The following is an 18,658-nucleotide window of genomic DNA, read 5'->3' on the forward strand; positions in this document are numbered from 1 at the left end:
AAAGTTTTAAATTACCACTAATGGAAAACGTGGGGAGCGAGCTTCAAGTGCTTCTCCACATCATGGCTTTAAAAAAAGAGTCCGAAACAGTGAATGAATATTTGTGGAGAAGCCCACGATGCTTTCCAACACAGTTGGCCTCGCTTTGCTCTTGCTGTATAGATCAGTAGGTATCATCGGATCAGATTAAGACCAGCTGTTCATTTTTAGGAAAGGAATTTCCCAAAAAAGTAAAATATAATGCAAGCTTAGAAACCTAGACACTTTGGAAGAATAAAACCTCAGCTCGTGACTGTAAGAAGCAGAGAAAAAGACATTATAAAGCATTTAAGAACTTTGGTTTCAATTATTTTGTATTAAAGGATAGGTAAGCTTAAATTGCTCAGACTCTTTAAAAAAAAAAAAGAAATAGAAGGGATTGTAAATAAAATTGGAAACAGACATACAACGGCCGGGTTCCCACAGGTGTGCTCCTCGCTGTGGAATATACCCGTGTGAATTTGCTGTTTCCCATCGTGTCAGGGGAAACAATGAATTCTGAGGTTACCCCGCATGCCTTCAGACCCAGCACAGAAGAAGTGACCTCTTGTCTGGGCGGGCTGAGGGCTGCAGGTCCCCTGCACCAACGCAAGGGGTTGTGCCGCCGGGGCTCACCGCCAGATCAAAGACATGGGCCACTCAGAAGGAAACAAGAGGGGAAAGCCCAGAGAATCAGAGAAACAAAGGGAAGGGTGAGGAGATAAGGATCAGTCTCAGATATGATATTTCACCCAGATCAGAGCCGGCGCAGAAGTTCAATTCAAAGTTCATAAGACAAAAATACAAAGGGAGCTGCGGGAAGGTTTTGTTGCTCCACATCTGTGCTCTCAATGATATTCCCATCCTCCAGGTGACAAAGGTTGCCGCTCCATTATGCAACATCATAGAACTGAGCTCACCTTTTCCTCCAGACCTCGCCCCCACCCAAATGTGCACTTTGAGCATTTCTAACACCTTCGTACAGCCCAAAACCAAACCCCTCCAGGTGCACCCAGCAGGTGAGGCGTGAAGCTGTGGGGCACGCAGCACAGCCTGACCCCCTGACCTTGGGGAAAGGGACTTCTGCGTGCACTGAAGTTACACCAGGGAAGGTTCAGGTTGGATAGTAAGAAAAATTTCTCCTTCAGAAGAGTGATATTGCATTGGCACGGGCTGCCAAGGAAGGTGGTGGGGTCACCATCCCTGGAGGTGTCCAAGGAAAGAGGAGATGTGGCACTGAGGGCCTGGGCAGTGGGCATGGTGGAGTGGGCTGGGGTTGGGCTTCGGGATCTTAGAGGGCTTTTCCAACCTGAATGGTTCTGTGATTCTACAAACAAAGCAAAGAGAAAACCCAGGCCAACACACTGAGATGCTTATGGTTAAACCTTGAAAGGATTAACAACCAAGGGAAAAAGCCTTCACCTTCAGATTTGTCAGAAGTGCCAAGCTTTTTTAGAAATTTGGTGCATGCTCTGTTGGTTCATACAGATCTATGATTTGGTACATGGAATATTTACAGACAATTGTTTTGGCTTTCAGATGGATACCTGGGAATTATTTGGCTGATTGAGGCTGTTTATCAAGGAGAAACAGAGAGCTCTTGGAGAAGTAGATCCTTTAGAAGGAGTTTGCAACCTTTAGAAGGTTGCAAACAGCTCCCTAGCACATCAAAGCCTGCAGAGATGCAGCCTGCACCATGGCCACTAACCCACTGCTGACTGAGGCAGCACAGGAATGTCAGCTCCAAAGGTTTTATTTGGACCACGGGGGACAACAGTTGATGTCAACACCATATACAAACCGATCTACTACAGGCTGTATTATTATTTGCCTTATTGCCTTCAGAGAACACACACCTTCTGAAGTTTCCTAACATGTTGCCTCATAAGGTGCTTTCACAACATCCACGCCGCGGATACATTAGCCAGCCACAGCCGAGCATAATTCCAATCTCATAAATCTTCCAGCAATTACAAGGCCTCATTCAACCTCCCCGTGAGATAAAACAACTGCTGCATCATGGCGTCACAAAGGGATTTTTTTTTTTTCTTTTAGCTTTTGCTTTCCAACAAATCAAACCTGCAAAATGACAAGTGCAGTGTGCTGCCTTCCACATGGAGCCTTGGATACGAAACCAGCCCATCCATTCCTTATTTTCTTGACAAAAACACAGAATCATTAAGGCTGGAGAAAACCTCCAAGATCAAATCCAACTGCACCCCACCCCACCGTGCCCACTGCCCAGTGCCACATCTCCACAGTTCCGGAACACCTCCAGGGATGGTGACCCCACCAATGCCAATGCATTACCACTCTGTCTTAGAATAAATTTTTCCTCATATCCAACCTGAACCTCCATCCTTGACATCGTTGTTTGTCACCTACCAAGGAGAAGCAGGGGGCCCATTTAGAACAGGAAGAAAAACAGTATTCTGGGTTACCAGCATTGGGCAGTGGCATCCAGGTAAGCGCAGCCGAAGGGCAGGACCTTTGTGAGCCATGTTGCTGCAAACGTGCTCTGACTCACAGCAGATTCTTACTGCTGCTTGCCCACAATGTGAGACAGAGCCAAACTACCAGATTTCACTGCCTGTTGTGCTCTCTTCCCTTGCCATAAGGATGAAGTAATGGGTACCCTGGGCTCTGTGCACGAGGTGCTCAGACTTTCCTCTCTCCCCATCAGGAGTGGAAAATTGTTGGAGTTCAGTGGGCAAAGAGCTCCCTTCTGAAAGCCCTTCCTTCTCCAAACACATTACTACGCTACTGGAAGCCATTCAATTCAGCCAACTCATTAAGTGACATCTCCTGAGCACATTCTGCAGGAAGAGGAGGCTGTGTGGTGGGCAGGGTTGGGAGGAGATTTGGATGTAAACCTGCAAACGCCGGGGACGCGTTACTGTTTTGGGCTGCTCTTTTCCACCAGAATATTATTAATAACAGCAACAGCCAGCAAAGCTGAGGCATCTCCCCTGGCAGATGTTCACAGTATGTGTTTGTGCTCCCTTCGCTGATGTATGAAAACATTCCCAAGACAAGATGCTCAGCATGGCCAATATGCCACAGCCTAAACAGCAGCCTGTATTTCTCCTTCACCTGTCCCCAAAACAAGATACTTTCTGTAACTTCTCATGCATGTTACGGAGTGGTGACCATTGAATAAATACACGAGGCAGCCTTTATTCTGATGGTTTCTCAAGAAAGCAAAAATCTCAGAGCATGGTCTCCAAAGACTGCTTGGAAAACATTAGCAGCTCATTACTGATCAACTGTTTGAAAATCCCCATTAATGTATACACATACATCCCCAGACAGTACGTTTACCCCCAGTTAATGGCACTGAGTGGGGCTGGAAAGATATGTGTGTAACAACCCGGCACGCTCCCAGCCCACCCTCATTTACAGTTTTCTCACACAGGCTTCTTCTGACCTCTTCAAATCCCATCCCAATTACAGCCTCCCACTTACCCTTCAATGTAAATAAATCCTGCATGGTGGGGATCGCCGCTACCAGTGCAGATGAAAGCCACGATGATGATGGAGGCAAAGCACAACCTACAGACAGTTGCCAAAAAGGGCAAGAAAATAAACTGCACATGGGCCTGGCAGGTGGGATTGACAGTGACACCTGTGGGATAGGAGGTAACACCCACCCATCAGGACGCTTGGAGCTTGGGCACGGGGATCCAGAAGTCATGGAATCGCAGAATCGTAGAACCACTGAGGTTAGAAAGACCTCCAAGATCTCCAAGCCCAAGTCCAACCCACCCCACCATGCCCACTGCCCCTGAGTGCCACATCCCCACGGCTCTGGAACACCTCCAGGACGCTGACCCCACCACTCCATGGGCAGCTGTGCCAATAAAGAAGATGCCTAAAGAATGAAGAAAATGCAAAGAGAGGCTCCAAGGCACTGTATGGCTTCCCTAGCTGAAAAGATAGGAAATTTTCTTAGGGGACTGCCTGATTTCTGTGCTGAGATGACCCCATCCACTTCATGCTGGAGGATGCAAACCCCAGGAGGTGCAAAGTCTTCTGTACATATTAACAAGGTCTTGATTCAAAGGGAGCAGTTTGAACCAGTTCAGGTGGAAATTACTGTGGTGCCATTGGCTTTGGCACTGTTGCATTGGTTTTACACCACTGACGCACTGGATCTTTTCCCTCTGGGAAAAAATAGACTTCCACAAATGTGTTCAGCGGGCTCAGAGGGAGCAAAAGCTGAATCTTTGCTGTCTCTTGGAGCTTCCTTAGGCTGCTGCTGAGGATGTTAACAGCTTTTTCTCAGGATCTGTGGACATTCTAGAGCACTTTTGGACACAGCAAAAGGGTAAACGCCCCGGGGATATTCTTCCCACTATAGTGTAAATTGGTTCTCTAAAACTCATCTCTAAACACATCTTCTCAGCTCTCATCCAGACTCAGCTGTCCCAGGTCAGGATGCTGGGATCTCATGCTGTAATTTCTGCACCAGCCCTGCAATTTCATGCTACTGGGTGCGTAGCAGGTGGGGCAGGTCATGGGATTGAGGTTGCTGGAGTTTGGGGCGTGGAGGAGATTTTGGATTTTTGGATATTATTCTTTTCTCAATCATGGGCTTAATGCGGGGCTCTTCCACTGATCATTAAATAATTACCCTGTGGTTTGAAATTGTTTTTAGTGAGAAAGGGCTAAATGATCTTATAATGTCCTGGAACTGTCAACATGATATATGGGGCTTATTCAGCATAAATTATAGGCAGTTTCCATGCCACAAAAGCCGCACAAGTTCACGGATCCAGCCAAAATATTCAGCAGAAGTTTCTGCCAGGCCGCAGGGCCCGTTTTGCCAAGAGGTGCAGGTGTTTGCTGCCGAGAATGGCCCCATCGCCGACCCCAGTGGCCCCGCTTCCCCTCCTGCCATGGATTACCTGCATCGATGCGTTATGTGATGCCAGGAATCACAGGAGGGATTTTCAAAACAAGCCCAGCTCCAAGATGACATGGCCTTTCCTCTGCAGGTGCAGGAGCAGAGGATGGAGACTCTTGCAGATGCTCTTGGAGAGGTGTCCATCTCCAGCACACAGACGAGGTGCCTTGTAGGGACAGGGAATCCACCACCTCTCTGGGCAACCTCTTCCAGTGCATTACCACCCGTCCAGAGAAGATTTTTTTCCTGATGTTCTTGAGCACCTCCAGGGATGGGGCACCCACAACTCTCTGGGCAACATCTCTGAATGGTCTCTCAGAAAGGATAAGGCCACCACTCAGCCGTGGAAGTGCCAGATTTACTGTGTCCATCACATCTATCACATGCCCTTCATGGGACTCCAAGCACTCCAAGCTGTCATTGTGTTTCCCCAAACACTGCCACAGGCAGTGGAAATCATGTCTGTGTCCCTACCACTGACTTCCACAGGAGTTCAGGAGCAGCAGAGAGCCCTGCTCTGCTCATTTCGGGGGCAGGCAGCCCAGAAGATACCCAAGGCACCAATGGAGGACCACCAGCAAATGAACACCCCGACTCAGCACAAAGGTCTGCTATAAACCAGCCTGGAGAAATAGTGACAGAGACGTGGGTGGCTTGGTGGGATGTCCACCACCAAAACTCTAAAAATGGAACAGGAGTGAGAATCCAGGCTGGAGTGGGATAAAGGCACAGAGCAAGGATGCTCCCTACGCCCACTCAGCACTGCATCAGTCATCCTGCTGGGCTCTGCACTCTACCACACATAAGCATCCTTCGTTCAAGTCTCCATTCAGGCCAAATGTCTCTGCAGCCTCACTATCTCTCACTCTTGGCCTCACTTTTCTGTGCATGCCACAGGAATGGTGGGCTCAAAGCCAGGCTGAAACCTCATGGCTTGGAAATGCTTCTTGCCATTAGCCCCAGTAGTGGGGGACAGCAGTCCAGCCACTACCAAGCTTAAGGGACCATGGACAAGTTGCAGTCCCAACAACCTCCCATAGCCAGCCTGTCCATACTGATGGAGATTTGGGAATGTTCTGTGGGAGATTTCTTCACTGCTTTGCCTGGCCATGCCTTTTCCAGGGGGCGGTGGGAAGACTCTGGTGTCAACATGCATAAACAAGGCTAGGAAATTCTTTCCCAATCCCTGCTCCTGGTTTTGCTGAGTCTGAAATGAGTTGTTCAGAACAAGATAAGAAACCAACAGCAACGGATGTATGCAGGAGGCCACGTGCTCAGACCAATACATCCTGTTGGCCTTCACTTGTAAAGCAATCGGAACAAACACAGAGCATCAGCACTAATACTGTCCCTTCTGCAGCCACTGCATCAGGCATGACTTCTAGGAGGTGATGTCATGTGGGTACCTTTAACCACAGGATAGGCTGAGATTGGTGCTTAGTGTCATTGGGAATAATTAAAACATAGAATCATAGAATCATCTGAGTCAGAAGGGACCCTTAAAGGCCATCTGGTCCAACTCCCCTGCCATGAACAGGGACACCCACAGCTCGTTTAGGAGCTCAGAGCCCCATCCAGCCTAACATTGGGTGCCTCCAAGGATGGAGCACCCACCATCTTCTGGGTGGTGTTTAGGAGAGATTCCTAAGGGGTTGTGAGAGCAGGAATCCCCAGAGAACTGACTCACAGTACGCTCTTCCAGACATCACATTCTGCTCCAAAAAATGACGTTTCCCAGCAGAAAACATTTCCCCTTCCTTCTCTTCAGCACTGCTAATCATCACCCTCCCAGCCACTGGATCAGGCCCAAACCAATCACATCTGCACCCAAAAAAAGAAAACGTCCACTTGTGTTTCATTTACTTTTATGGGAGCGTTAACACATTTCAGTCACATAAAACCTTCACCTTCAAACAGAAAAGGGGAAAGACAGAGAGGAAAGCCATGTGAGGCGATCGGCTCAGCCCCAACTACACACCGAGCGGGACCAACCCCAGAGTAGCAGATTTAACTTCCCCGCACAGGGCTTTGGGTCAAGCACAGGGCTGAGGACACCAAGCACAGGGTGCAGGGACAACACCAGGACCGCTGTACCTCGGTGTCACCACACTGCTGGGATGTGCCTCCGTGGCCCCAGTCAGCCCGCAGCTGCAGACGGCTGCCACAGCCCCATCTGTGGGGTCTCTTGCTGGTGGTTTGGGGTTTCTCCACTGGAGATGCTCATAACCAAAACCAGATTTGATTCCCAAATAGCCCCAAACTCTTTTAAAGCTTACAAATCTTCCGCACCTGTGTTTGCTCATTCCTGCTGCTCAGCCCTGCCCTGGGAAGGACGATGTTTATTCCACTCCTCCGCAGTTATTTACAATGGGGTTTTTGGATGGAGATGGAGCACATATTTGTCTAATGGCGACAGGGCAGTGAATTTGATTCTCCTCATTAGCAGTCATCAGCTTAACGGGAAGCAATAAAAGATTTTTTAAATAGCGGGTGCTTGAGAGATGTTATTTATTGCAGTTGCTGTCAGCAGGATGAGAGCATTCCTGGGCTGCAAGGGGGGAAACTGAGGCATGAGGCCACTTTCTGACCCACCCTGGACCACACAGATGGAAGTGGGAAGAAACCTCCACCCTCCTGCCAGCAGCCGTGCTGCCCTGGGGACACACAGTGATGTTATTATTATAAGCCATTATTCAGCCCACAGCAAAAGCGATTTGTGAAGAGTGCCATGTACTGTTAGCTACATCCAGCACCCAGAGGGTCTGCTGCAGGGTCCCCTCCCCTCCTCCTCCCTCCATCTCCAAACCTCCTTGTCTGGTCAAGCACAGCAACATCCTCAGGATCACACTGTACTTCACCACTGGTAAAGAAGCATCACTACCAAACAAGAACAGACTCAGTCCTTGGCAGACTCATTGCAATGGTTCATCTGGGCTCTTACTTCTCCAATAGCCAGAATTTTTCTCCCAGATGTCTCTACTCAAAAGACAGAGAGTTCTTTTCTCCCCGTGGGATTTACCAGCTGTACCATCACTTTTTTCTCCTAAATGGTATCCTGTACATATTGATCCTCCTTGACTCCTATTATCGGTAAATCAAACTGAAAATATCATTGCAAACAATTTTTGGGCGCTGCTTCTTGCAGGGAAGCTGTCCAACTCGATCAACCATATTTTGAGGAACGCTGCAGGGATCATTTTGAATACTTTTAAACACCAAAACAAATACCAGCTACTTGAGCTGTATACGTTAAATGTCTCAAAATGACATCTAGGAATACCTGCTTCGGTTGTCCCATGTCCAGAAATGGTAAAGGTCAGCGAGTTTCATGGGATGTCTTGCTTGATGCCTCTTCCAGACCTGACAGCCCTTGCATAAGGTTGTCCATGAAGAACAGAAGCACAATGCCATGCAGGGTCCAGGCTATTTGCTAAGATGTGCAAGCAGAGACAAAGAACATCACCATGTAGTTCAAGTGTGCTGTTGGGTCCTTGAGAAGCAGAGCAGGTACAAAAGCATGTCCTAGAGCCCCGATTCTTCTTTTCAGCATAACTCAACAGCAAAGAACTCTCCCCAAAAATCACCCAGCAGCGTGGGAACCCTCCCACAGCAGGTCCAGAGCCCAACCACGTGAGCTGACAATATGGCATCAACTGGGCTATGATGCCTTCGGCAGCCCACACAGCTTCAGCCCGTCACCCTCTGCTCCCCAACATGGAGAAGCTCAGGGGTAGCAGGGATTGGAACCAAACGGGCTTTAAGGGTTCATTCAAAGCCAAACCTTTCTTTGATTGTGTGTAGGCAATTCCCCACTGAAAGCAATGTCCCCAGCACATGTCCCACGGCCCTGTGAGCCCTCTCCCATGTGTCTATCCTGCACAGGGCTCCCCCAGAAAGGTCAATAATCAATTTGTCATATCTTAGTTAATCTTGGCATGGAGGCTTTCACTTATTTTCTTATTAAATCGCAGGTGTGTGTTACAGTGCAGACAAAACTAACAAAACCAATAAAAGTAACACAAAGTTCCAACTGTCTTCCGTATGTATATGTATATGTATATGTATGTATATATGCTGATACGTAAAGCAGTGCCACTTGTTTCAGCCTATTGCTTCATAACATATCATCTCACTTTACTGGAGGGAGAGGCGAGGAACAGGTGGGTCCTGGGAGAAGCACTTGCTCCTTGCCTGTGGGACTTCAGATCTGCCCACCCTGCTTGGTGCCAGGAGCACCAGAGAATAGAGGTCCAAGCAGCACTTCCTGAAGAAGAAAGTGGGTGGGAAGCCCTGAGCAATGGATTTATGGCTACAAAATTGAAGCTGTCCTATTGAATGCAACGACCTTAATTTTGGCTCAGGAAGCTCTGACCTGTAAATATCAACAGGTAGTGGGTACTCTGGAAAAACATCATTACAGGCTTGCTGTGTTTCATCATCATACAGCATCTTCGGAGGTGGGCTGCAGCACTAGATGGTCCTTTGGAAAGAGTTAGCCCAGGCTTCTTTTGAACGCAGGGCAGCATCAGCATTTTTCCATTCATAGTTTGCTAAGACTGGGAGCCAATGTATCCTTTAGGAGTTATGTGGTCTCCCTGGGTCTGCATATCATCATAGAATCATAAAATGGCCTGGGTTGCAAAGGTGCACAGTGCTCACCCAGTCCCAACCCCCTGCTGTGTGCAGGTTGCCAACCAGCAGCCCAGGCTGCCCAGAGCCACATCCAGCCTGGCCTTGAATGCCTGCAGGGATGGGGCATCCACAGCCTCCTTGGGCAACCTGTGAACAGTGCAGGTATCTGCAGCCTGTGGGAAAAAGGGGAATTAGAACAAGAGTGGAAAGGAAAATCTGCATTTATTAACACACGTGCCAGCACCTGAGCAAAGGGAAATGTGAAAGCAGAACAGAAGGCAGCAGAATAACCAGGCAGCTAAGAGCACAAAGGCAGGTGTGAGCACACAGAAATGTGCCTGTGCTGTCCGAGGCACGTGAACAGACCCAAAGTGCAGGGCTGGGTTAGGATTAAAGCTCTCCTCAGCTCTGATGTTATGGCAGAGGCAGCAGAACCGAGGTCTCAGCACGTGTTCATCTACTGGGTGGGAGAACCCATGGTTGACACAACAGAACCAGAGCTCACTGTGGCCTCATTCCACTTGGGCTCTATAAGCTGAGCTTTCTTTATGTGGCTTGAGATTAAGTGAGGGATGTTCAGGACAAACCCAAGGGCAGAGGAGAGTTTTGCAGCTAACTCACAATGCAGGTCAGGCAACTGCTGGCTCTTCGTGTGTGACTCAGCACAAGTGCACACATCTCTCTGGGTCCAAGATCCCCACCTGCAGAAGGGCAGAAGGATCTCCTCACACCTGCTCGGTCCAGTAGTTCCATCCACATAGGGACCATGTCTTGTCACATGCTCAGCACAGAGGAGAGCCTTTGGGTCTGCTATCCTGTGGTGAAACCTGAAAATAAAGAGGGCAGAGTGGCACTCTCAGTGCCAAGGTTCAACAGTCTTTCAGGCCCCCTGAGCTCAACTATTATTATTATTATTATTATTATTATTAATAGGTGAGGAGCTTGCCAGAGATGTCCAAGCATGAAGGCCAGGAGGAGAAAGGCCTCCATCTTCATTTGCTGGATCCTTAGCAAAGCCTCTGAATTCATCCCAGAATAGCAATGTACAAACCTTGGTGCTTCTCTTCCAAATCAATTGGCATTTTTAGAAACTAATTTGCAAAGCCTCAGGCCCTGTGGCTACAAGCAAATCCAAGCGGCACTCCTCAGTGATGGCATCTCCAAAACAGCAGCTTTTTTTCAGATTGATGCCATAAGATCTGGCTTCGGAAGGCAAATTTTCACCTAGAAGAAGAAAGTTCTACCAGATGATCCTACAAACCAAGAATCTGTAGGATCTCAATTGGAGCCACAACGGGTTACAGCACCTTGCTGAGATGTTCTCCTCATCTCCTGTATCCATAAGCCTCACAGAATCGTAGAGGCATAGAATTGTCAACAGCTTGGGTTGGAAGGGACCTTGCAGCCCACCCAGCCCCAACCCCTGCCTTGGGCTGGTTGCCTCCCACCAGGTCAGGCTGCCCAGCCACTTCTGTAAACCATCAGTTTTTGGTACCCAGAGTCACAGCCTTCCTAAGGTGGGCCCAAAGATGAAGGTGCATTGTAGTGAGATGCAATGCTCACCATCTGGGGTGCAAGATTTTGGGTCAGAGCTGCATGGGGCTGGTAGGAAATCTGCACATCCACCTTCAAGTCATTCTGCTTTCATTCACAGCTGGAGTTGAGTAAGAGAAGGGATTACATTGATACATCTTATCTCAAACCTTGGTGCACTGAAGGGCCAGGGATTTCTGTGCCACAGACAACAAAGTGCTCTAAAATAAGTCACGTTTGCAAATGCCACATTCCGTGGTCTAAAGGAGTTACTGCACTTTTAAAGCAGATATGTTTGTCACACTTTTAAACAAAGTTGAACACAGGCTCTGCAACACTCCATCTCTTCTCTGCTGTGTGATCAAGGTAATTTCTGACACAGATAAGCCAGCGAGAAGCCAAATGGGCTGTAGATGTCTCTGATTATTGCAGGGGAGTTGGATTTGATGGCCTACCAAGACAAGTGATTCTAGGATTCTGCATGCCACATCCACAGCACAAAGCTAGCAAACAGCACTGCCACTGTGCTGACCCCAGAGCTGGGCATCAAAGCACAGCACAATGGCCAGAGACACTCCATGGGATTCCTGGCTGTTCCCCGCACCTGCACTCAATTCACGGCTTCCCAAAGCAGCCTCCTCTGCCCTCTCCATTTCCCGAGGTGGTGAAAGAGATCTGATCAGCAAAAAAACACCACCGATTATCAGCTGGAAACTGGAAGGGGCCTGAATCTGTTTGACCTGACCATTTTGCTGTGCTTTCCTGGGACAGAGGGATGCAGGCACACGGGAAGGGGAATCCTCAGCCCCTGCATACACGTTGTGTTGCATGCACGAGCTCAAATGCGCTTCACTGAGTCAGCTGCTCAGTGCATCCACGAGTATTTTGTTACTGACAAGCAGTCCATAACCATGGGTCAGATTCTTTAAAAAGTTACTGTATCGAAATGTCTTGATTTAACAATAAGAAGAGAAACAAAGAAAGAAAGATTAAAAAACCAGCAGTTCCCTACAGTTTGGGGGCAGGACAGACCGTGTAGGATCAAAGCAAACGAAAAGCTCCCCAAGGCCGCACAGCACCGGGACAACATCTCCCCTCGCAGCACCTATTGGACATGCAGGTGCCTCTGCAGGGCTGAGGCTCTGCTTTCGTCATCAAAACGCAATGCAAAAACCAACACCAAAGCAAGCAGACCCATAAAGCAGCAGGAATGCAGCAAAGCAGTTGGAGGCTTCTCCTCACGCAGCCGCAATGGGAACGAGCTAAATCCCAGGGCCACTCGTGCTGCATGGCTCCATCACACTGCCAGGGGTGGGATGAACCAGGATGGATGAGAGCAGGGAGACAAACCTGGGAGAGGCCTCGGGAACTTTTTTTTTTTATCCTCTGAGGAAAAGCAGAGGGATTTTCTCCAGCCGCCGTGCTGCGGGGTGATGGGGCTGAGCCCCTTCCCCTGTCCCACAGTGGGGTTATCACGGGGAGGTGGGGAGCTGTGTAATTGCCCTGTCAGGCAGCTGAAAGGCGCTTGCCTTTAGCTGATGCCACTTCAAAATGAAATTCCTTCTTTGGCACAGCTATGTCTGATATGCAGGCATCAAAGGGGAGGCAGCAGGTCGCCGGTGCCCCGGGCCACGCATTTCCCTTCTTAAAGGCAGGAATGAGAGTGTCAGCTCCGGGGCCCAGGGGGGCCCAGCAGCGATCACTGTGGCCCCACACACCCTACACACCCCACAGACCCCCACTCAGAGCCGCGCAGGGACCCCGCAGTGTGGGCAGACACAAAGCCCCTCCATCAGCGGTGCAGTGAGGGGGACAGAGGGGAGCACAGGAGGTTGGAAGGGCGGTTGTTGGGGTGTTTTTGTTGTTTCCAAGAGAACTGCAGGGCCGTGCTGCCTCCCCCCTGGCTCCCATCTCCTCTCTCCACCTGCACTCCTCAGGGAGCCAAAGCTTTTGGCAAGCATTCCCGGCCGCTTTTTTATTGGTTTCAGCTAAGCCGCCCCTTTTGGAGGGTTGGAGAGCTTCAATCATTAAAGAAAGAAAGAAAACAAATTAAAAAAAAAAGAAAAAAACCACATCACACCCCCCCACCTCTGCTGCTGCCCTCCCTTCCATTCCCCCAGTGGTTGCAGGGGGTCCGACCCCCCCCTGCCGTGCCACCGCTCCCCCCCAAACAGGCTCTGACCACAGCATCCAAGCCCCCACTGTACCTGTTTGGCTCTGATCCCCTTCCTGCTCGGAAGCAATTTGGAGAGGACGCAGCACAGGTAGCTATTAGCTAACACGTATTTAACTGCTCCAGATATCTTTCGTTTTTTTGTTGGTTTTTTTTTTTTTTTTTTGGCATTGTAATGGGGCGATTTGATCTTCAAAGGCCCCGTGCAAACCTTTGAAGCTTCCCAATCTCCAGTGGGGAGGGGAAGAGAGATTGGGAAGGGAGGGGGAGGGAATGTTAACAGTTTTAAAACCTGGGGAATCCTGAAGATGGACGAAGGGTTTAAAACCCATCGGGTTTAACATATAGCCCTCAGGTAAACCTTCACCTTCTTTTCAAATGCAATTTTGGTGGGTGGCTTTGCAAACACTCGGGCCAGGTGAGCAAGATGGGCTCTATTTCCAGCAGCTGACTGTCCAGTGAGGTGCTCCTCAGCACCGGGGCTCCATGGTACCTCGGTGAGAAACAGAGACACCGAGATTGGCAAAGACTATGGGGTGGGGGGGGGTGGGGGAAATGGAGAGGGAAAGAGAGGAGGGAGGAAAAGAGGGAGAGGAGAGAGGAGGAGAGCAGATACGTTCCCTGCTGCGCTCCGGGCCAGCAGCACCCCGAGAGGTGAGACACAAAATGCATTTACCTTTAAAATAATGACTCATTTTATTTTTTTCTCTTTTAATACGTAGTTATAAATATATTTTGTCAAAATATATGATCATTATTGTCAAAAAACATTTGCACATAAAGTCATAAATAAGGTCAAGGTGAACGTTTAGTTTAGAGGAAGAGTCCAGCTAGAGCAAGCAGTTCTGGGGTGGGACGGGAGGGAGAGAGGAGGGGAGGGGAGGGAAGGGGTCAGCGGCACCCGCACCCCTCCACCACCATCTCCTGGTAGTTTTTCAGCACCACCTTGTCATACTCATCCAGGTAGAGCATGGAGATGGCGCTCAGCTCCGTGGGCACGCAGCAGGCCTTGGGGATGCTGGAGTTGACGGAGTTGACCAACGTCTGCACGATGGCGTGGTTGGTGGAGTTGAGGTGGTCGGCCAGAGGGAAGGGGCAGTCCCCGTGGCAGTAAAACGCCTGGTAGCCCGGGGGGGCCACGATCCAATCGTTCCAACCCACGTCGCTGAAATCCACATAGAGAGCGTGGCGGCGGCAGTTTTTTTTGTTCTTGCGGGAACGTTGGTGCTTGGGGCTGCGGCGGGCCCTGCGGGTCAGCGCGTGGCCTCGTCCGTCGTGCCCGAAAGTGACCAGGAGCGGCCTGAGCTGCGCCCAGTCCCCGCCGTGCCCTTGAGGTAAAGATCGGCTAATCCTGACGTGTTTGCCCTGATGAGTCTGTGCCTGGTGGAGGTGGGTCACCTCGATCACCAGTCCGTGGTTCGGCTGCTTGTCCTTGGTCCACCGGATCACGGCTGGGCTCACATCAAAGGTCTCCCAGCGCGTCACGTTGTGGTGCACCAACCGCGTGTCCAACAGGCGCGTAATGGCCTGCGAGCGCTCCGACAGCGGCTTCATCACTTCGTAAATGTTTATCCGGTGGAAGCCCCTCTCCCACGCCGCGCTCGGCTCCTCCACCTGCTCCCGGTACAGCCGCAGCTCCGCCGACGAGATCACCTCGTTGTCCGGCACGCTGCTGAGGTTGAAGACGAAGCGGATCCGCGGCGCTTCGCTGGGACCCGGGACGCTCTCCAGGTGCTCTGAATGGGTGCAGGGAAGGGGGAAAACGGGACAAAAGAACGAAACGGGAGCGCGTCAGCCTCAGGGCACGCAGCCACAGCCCCGGCGCCGTTCCGGCCCGCATTCACCTGCCTGGCTCAATTACCCCGTGCATCCCAATCACAGTCGGAGCGGTCCGGGTGCCGTGTGCTCTCCCTCCGCACTCTGACCCCTTCCCTCCGCCTCTCTCCCACTTCGGAGGAGGTTTTTCCCCTTTTGCTTTCCCCCCTGGGGCTCCAAAGCAGAGGGGAGCACAGAGCTGCCTTGTTACGGGGCGCAGGGGGAGAAAGCGAAGCAAATTCCAAAGCTGTAATGATGCGGCTGGATTAATAATTCAGATTTACTTTGGAAAAGAAACATCCGCTAGGAAACATTTGGATCAGATTACAAGGGCCTATTGAATAAACCTTATAAACACGCAGCTGTAAGTATTAAATTCGAGGAGGGGTTTCGGGGGGGGGAAGTTTTTTTTTTTTTTTTTTCCCTTAAGAGCAAAACCAGGCAGCGATGGCTTTGGAAGTTCAAAAGAAACACTGCGGGGGTGGGCGACCTCCCGCCCTCATTCACTCCCGCATCGGATGCATTAAATCCACGCGAGCCCAGCAATGATCCCGTGGCATAGGGACCGAGGGACAGAGTCGTCAAAGTGTTCCAATACCCTGAAACAGCCACGGGATGCTGGAAAACAGCCCGGCAGCACGCTGTCACCCGCAAACCGCACGCGTCGGGAGCGTTTTTCCTCCCGTAAAAAGCGAAGAGGCGGGCACAACCCGCTCCTAAACGCATCGGTGAGCTCCCGAGCGCTGCCGGGGCTGGGAATTTCCCTCCTCCCATCACTGACCTTCATGGTGGAAGCTCCTCACGGTGTTGGCCCGGCTGGTCGATCGCTCGGGGTACTGCAGGCTGATCTCCTGGAGGCTCTCCTCCTCTTCTCCGGACTGGAGTCGGTAGAGATCCAGCATGTAACTGGGGATGACGGCTGATTTGCTGGGCTGGGGCCGCCTTCGCAGCCCAAACATCTGCAGCAGAGTCGTTTCGAAACCCCGCAAGAGTTCATGGCTTTGGGCAGAGCGGCGTCCGGATCCGGCTTGTCCCTGAAGCTCTGCGACTTTCTTCCTGCCGGTCTCGGGGATCAGGCTAGCATGGTTGGTACCTCCCAGCAGGACTTGGCATAGTAGGATGACCATCAGCATTCGGTTACCAGGAATCATGGTGTCTCTGGGGTGTAAAAAACGCAACAACAAACGACAAGGAAAGTCAGGATGAGAAGCGAGCCCCCCCCTCCCCCTCCTCCTCCTCTTCCGAAGAAAGTTGAAAAATATAAAAAAAAAAAAAATACATGGCAAAGCGAGATGAGAAGGAGCCAGCGGGGACAGGACGGCTCGCGGGGCATCGCAGCCGCTGCGGGGCTGCGGGAAGGGGCGCGCGGCGCGGCGGGGCGCGGGGCTCGGGTTCGAATCCCGCTGCGGGACGCGGAGACAAAAATAAAGTTAAAAAAAGAAGAAAAAAAAAAAAAAGGGAAGAAATTTAAAAAAAGAAGGCAAAAAAATAAAAAAGAATCGACATAAAAAAAAAATAATAATAAAAAAGCCAAGGCGAGGAAGAAGAGGGCTGTACTCACTGACAGCAAGCAAGGCATATCAGCACAGTCCATGATTCTGGAGAGCCAGCGCGGACCCAGCGCGCCGAAAGCCTCCGGGGCAGCGGCTGCCGAGCGCCTCCCGCGATCGCCGCCCGGGCGCAGTGCGGCCGCCGCCGCCGCCGGCCCCGGTTTTCTCCCGGCCCCGCAGTCACGTGGAGCCGCTCACCACCACCCCCCCCCCGCCTCGCCCCCCCCGGCCCGGCTCGGCCCGGCCCGCCGCCCCCGGCCCGCCCCCGCCCGGCCCGGCCCGGCCCCGCGAGGGACGGCCCGACCCGCCCCGCCGCCCGCGCCTGGTTCTCCCTCCAGGGAGGGGGGAGGCGGCCGAGGGCCGCGGTCGGGCGGGGAGGGGTCCGCGGGGCTGAGCTCAGGTGGGCGGCACCGTGCTGCCCCCCCCCCACGTCCCCCCTCCGGTTTGGCCCCGCTCAGGTGCATCCTCCGGGACGCGTCCCCGAGGGGCTGCGTTAACCCTGCTCTCTGCCTTCGCTTCCCACCTGCAATCGGAGTTTTCTCTCCCTTCCCTCTGGAATAAAGCTCATTCCCTCCGGGCCGGGTTCCCTGACCCCACGGGGACGCGTGTCCACAGTACGGTGCCAATAGGGACACCCAAAAGAATGCTTCCTCTCCTGAAAGTGCAGAACCTCATGGTTCAGCCCCAACACGGCCAAAGGTTTCAGTGACGACCAGATTTGGGGCTGAGTTGAAAGCCCAGGCCTCAAAGCTGTTCCCTAGCAGGGTGTGGGGATGGAGTGGTTGGCCACTGTATCAGCTGGGAGCAATGGGGTGGTCTGGAGAGGGCAGCTCCTGGGGTGGGAGCCCTGATGAAGCCACAAGCAGACAAAGTGCAGGCTGAACAATCCCATGGTAAAGAAAGAGAGCCCCCTCAGAGTGTTAAGATATCGTCCCTTTGCCCTCCTGGGTGGACAAACCACCACCTATAGATAGAAAAGTCAGTGAGATTAAAGGACCAAAAGACACAGTCAGAGGGTTGGCCACAGGAACTCCTCATAGAATCACAGAGTCATTCAGGTTGGAGAAGACCTCCAAGATCCCCAAGCCCAACCCCAGCCCTCCCCACCATGCCCACTGCCCACGTCCCTCAGTGCCACATCTCCATGGCTCTGGAACACCTCCAGGGATGGTGACCCCACCACTGCTGGGCAGCTGTGCCTACCAGCACCTCACCACTCTTCCAAAGAAGAAATGTTTCCTAATATCCAACCTGAACCTCCCCTGGTGCAACTGAAGGCTCAGTTCGTAGATGAACTGTGAGCATAACCCTGCATGTTCCCACAAAGCACCAAAGTGCCATGCCCAAGCACACGGCAGGGCTGGGGCAGCACTCATCACCTTCCTGACACTGCCCCACAGCTCATACAACCAGACATGACTTCCTTTAATATTTCACTTTTCTAGCTCAGGCCTGACCCACGCATTACAAAAGCCTGGGGATGTCACCGAAAGGGCGCACGCAGATAAAAGGCAGTGCTGACACTGTAATATCTCTGAGTTATTCCTATACCACTCCGAGTTTAAAAGAAACATCTGTTAGCAAGGTATTTGGGCTATGAATCCATCACAATTTGTGAAATATTGCCATCGCCATTTCTAATGTATCACACTGTGCGTTATTCTTAACAAGGGAAAACAATTTTTGGAGTAGCTGCTGTGCAACTTTTTAAAGTTAAATAACATTTTCATTGAAAATATCCCCACCTAAAAACAAAGTTTGTGCAAGGGCCTGTATAGCACTGCTCTTAAAACAGACCTCTGGGTTCGGCAGAGCAACCCATCCCTCTGTGTGGGAGCAGCACTCAGGTGTCAGTCTTTCCCCGAGGACCTCATTCAGATTTTGGTAGGATTGGAGGTGCTGGCAATGTTTATCGATGAGGAATTCAGTCCCACAGCATCCAGCCCCTTCATGACGAAGCTGTCCCATGCCCAAGGAGGCTGTGGATGCCCCATCCCTGCAGGCATTCAAGGCCAGGCTGGATGTGGCTCT

The 18,658-nt window shown here is 51.2% G+C and overlaps 1 protein-coding gene across 1 annotated transcript; it reads right to left on the reverse strand.

The window, feature by feature from the left end:
* Window positions 1-13,933: 13,933 nt before the first annotated feature.
* BMP4 (bone morphogenetic protein 4) lies at window positions 13,934-16,821 on the reverse strand. Its single transcript, XM_085225981.1, has 3 exons — window positions 16,639-16,821; window positions 15,859-16,235; window positions 13,934-14,998 (listed from the first exon to the last, which is right to left on the reverse strand). Exons 2-3 carry the CDS (start codon window positions 16,226-16,228, stop codon window positions 14,154-14,156), a joined length of 1,215 nt encoding a protein of 404 aa, XP_085082107.1. The 5' UTR covers window positions 16,229-16,235; window positions 16,639-16,821; the 3' UTR covers window positions 13,934-14,153.
* Window positions 16,822-18,658: the final 1,837 nt, after the last annotated feature.

Source organism: Meleagris gallopavo, chromosome 5, assembly GCF_905368555.1.
Source record: "Meleagris gallopavo chromosome 5, MGAL_WU_HG_1.1, whole genome shotgun sequence".
Lineage (NCBI taxonomy): Eukaryota > Metazoa > Chordata > Aves > Galliformes > Phasianidae > Meleagris > Meleagris gallopavo.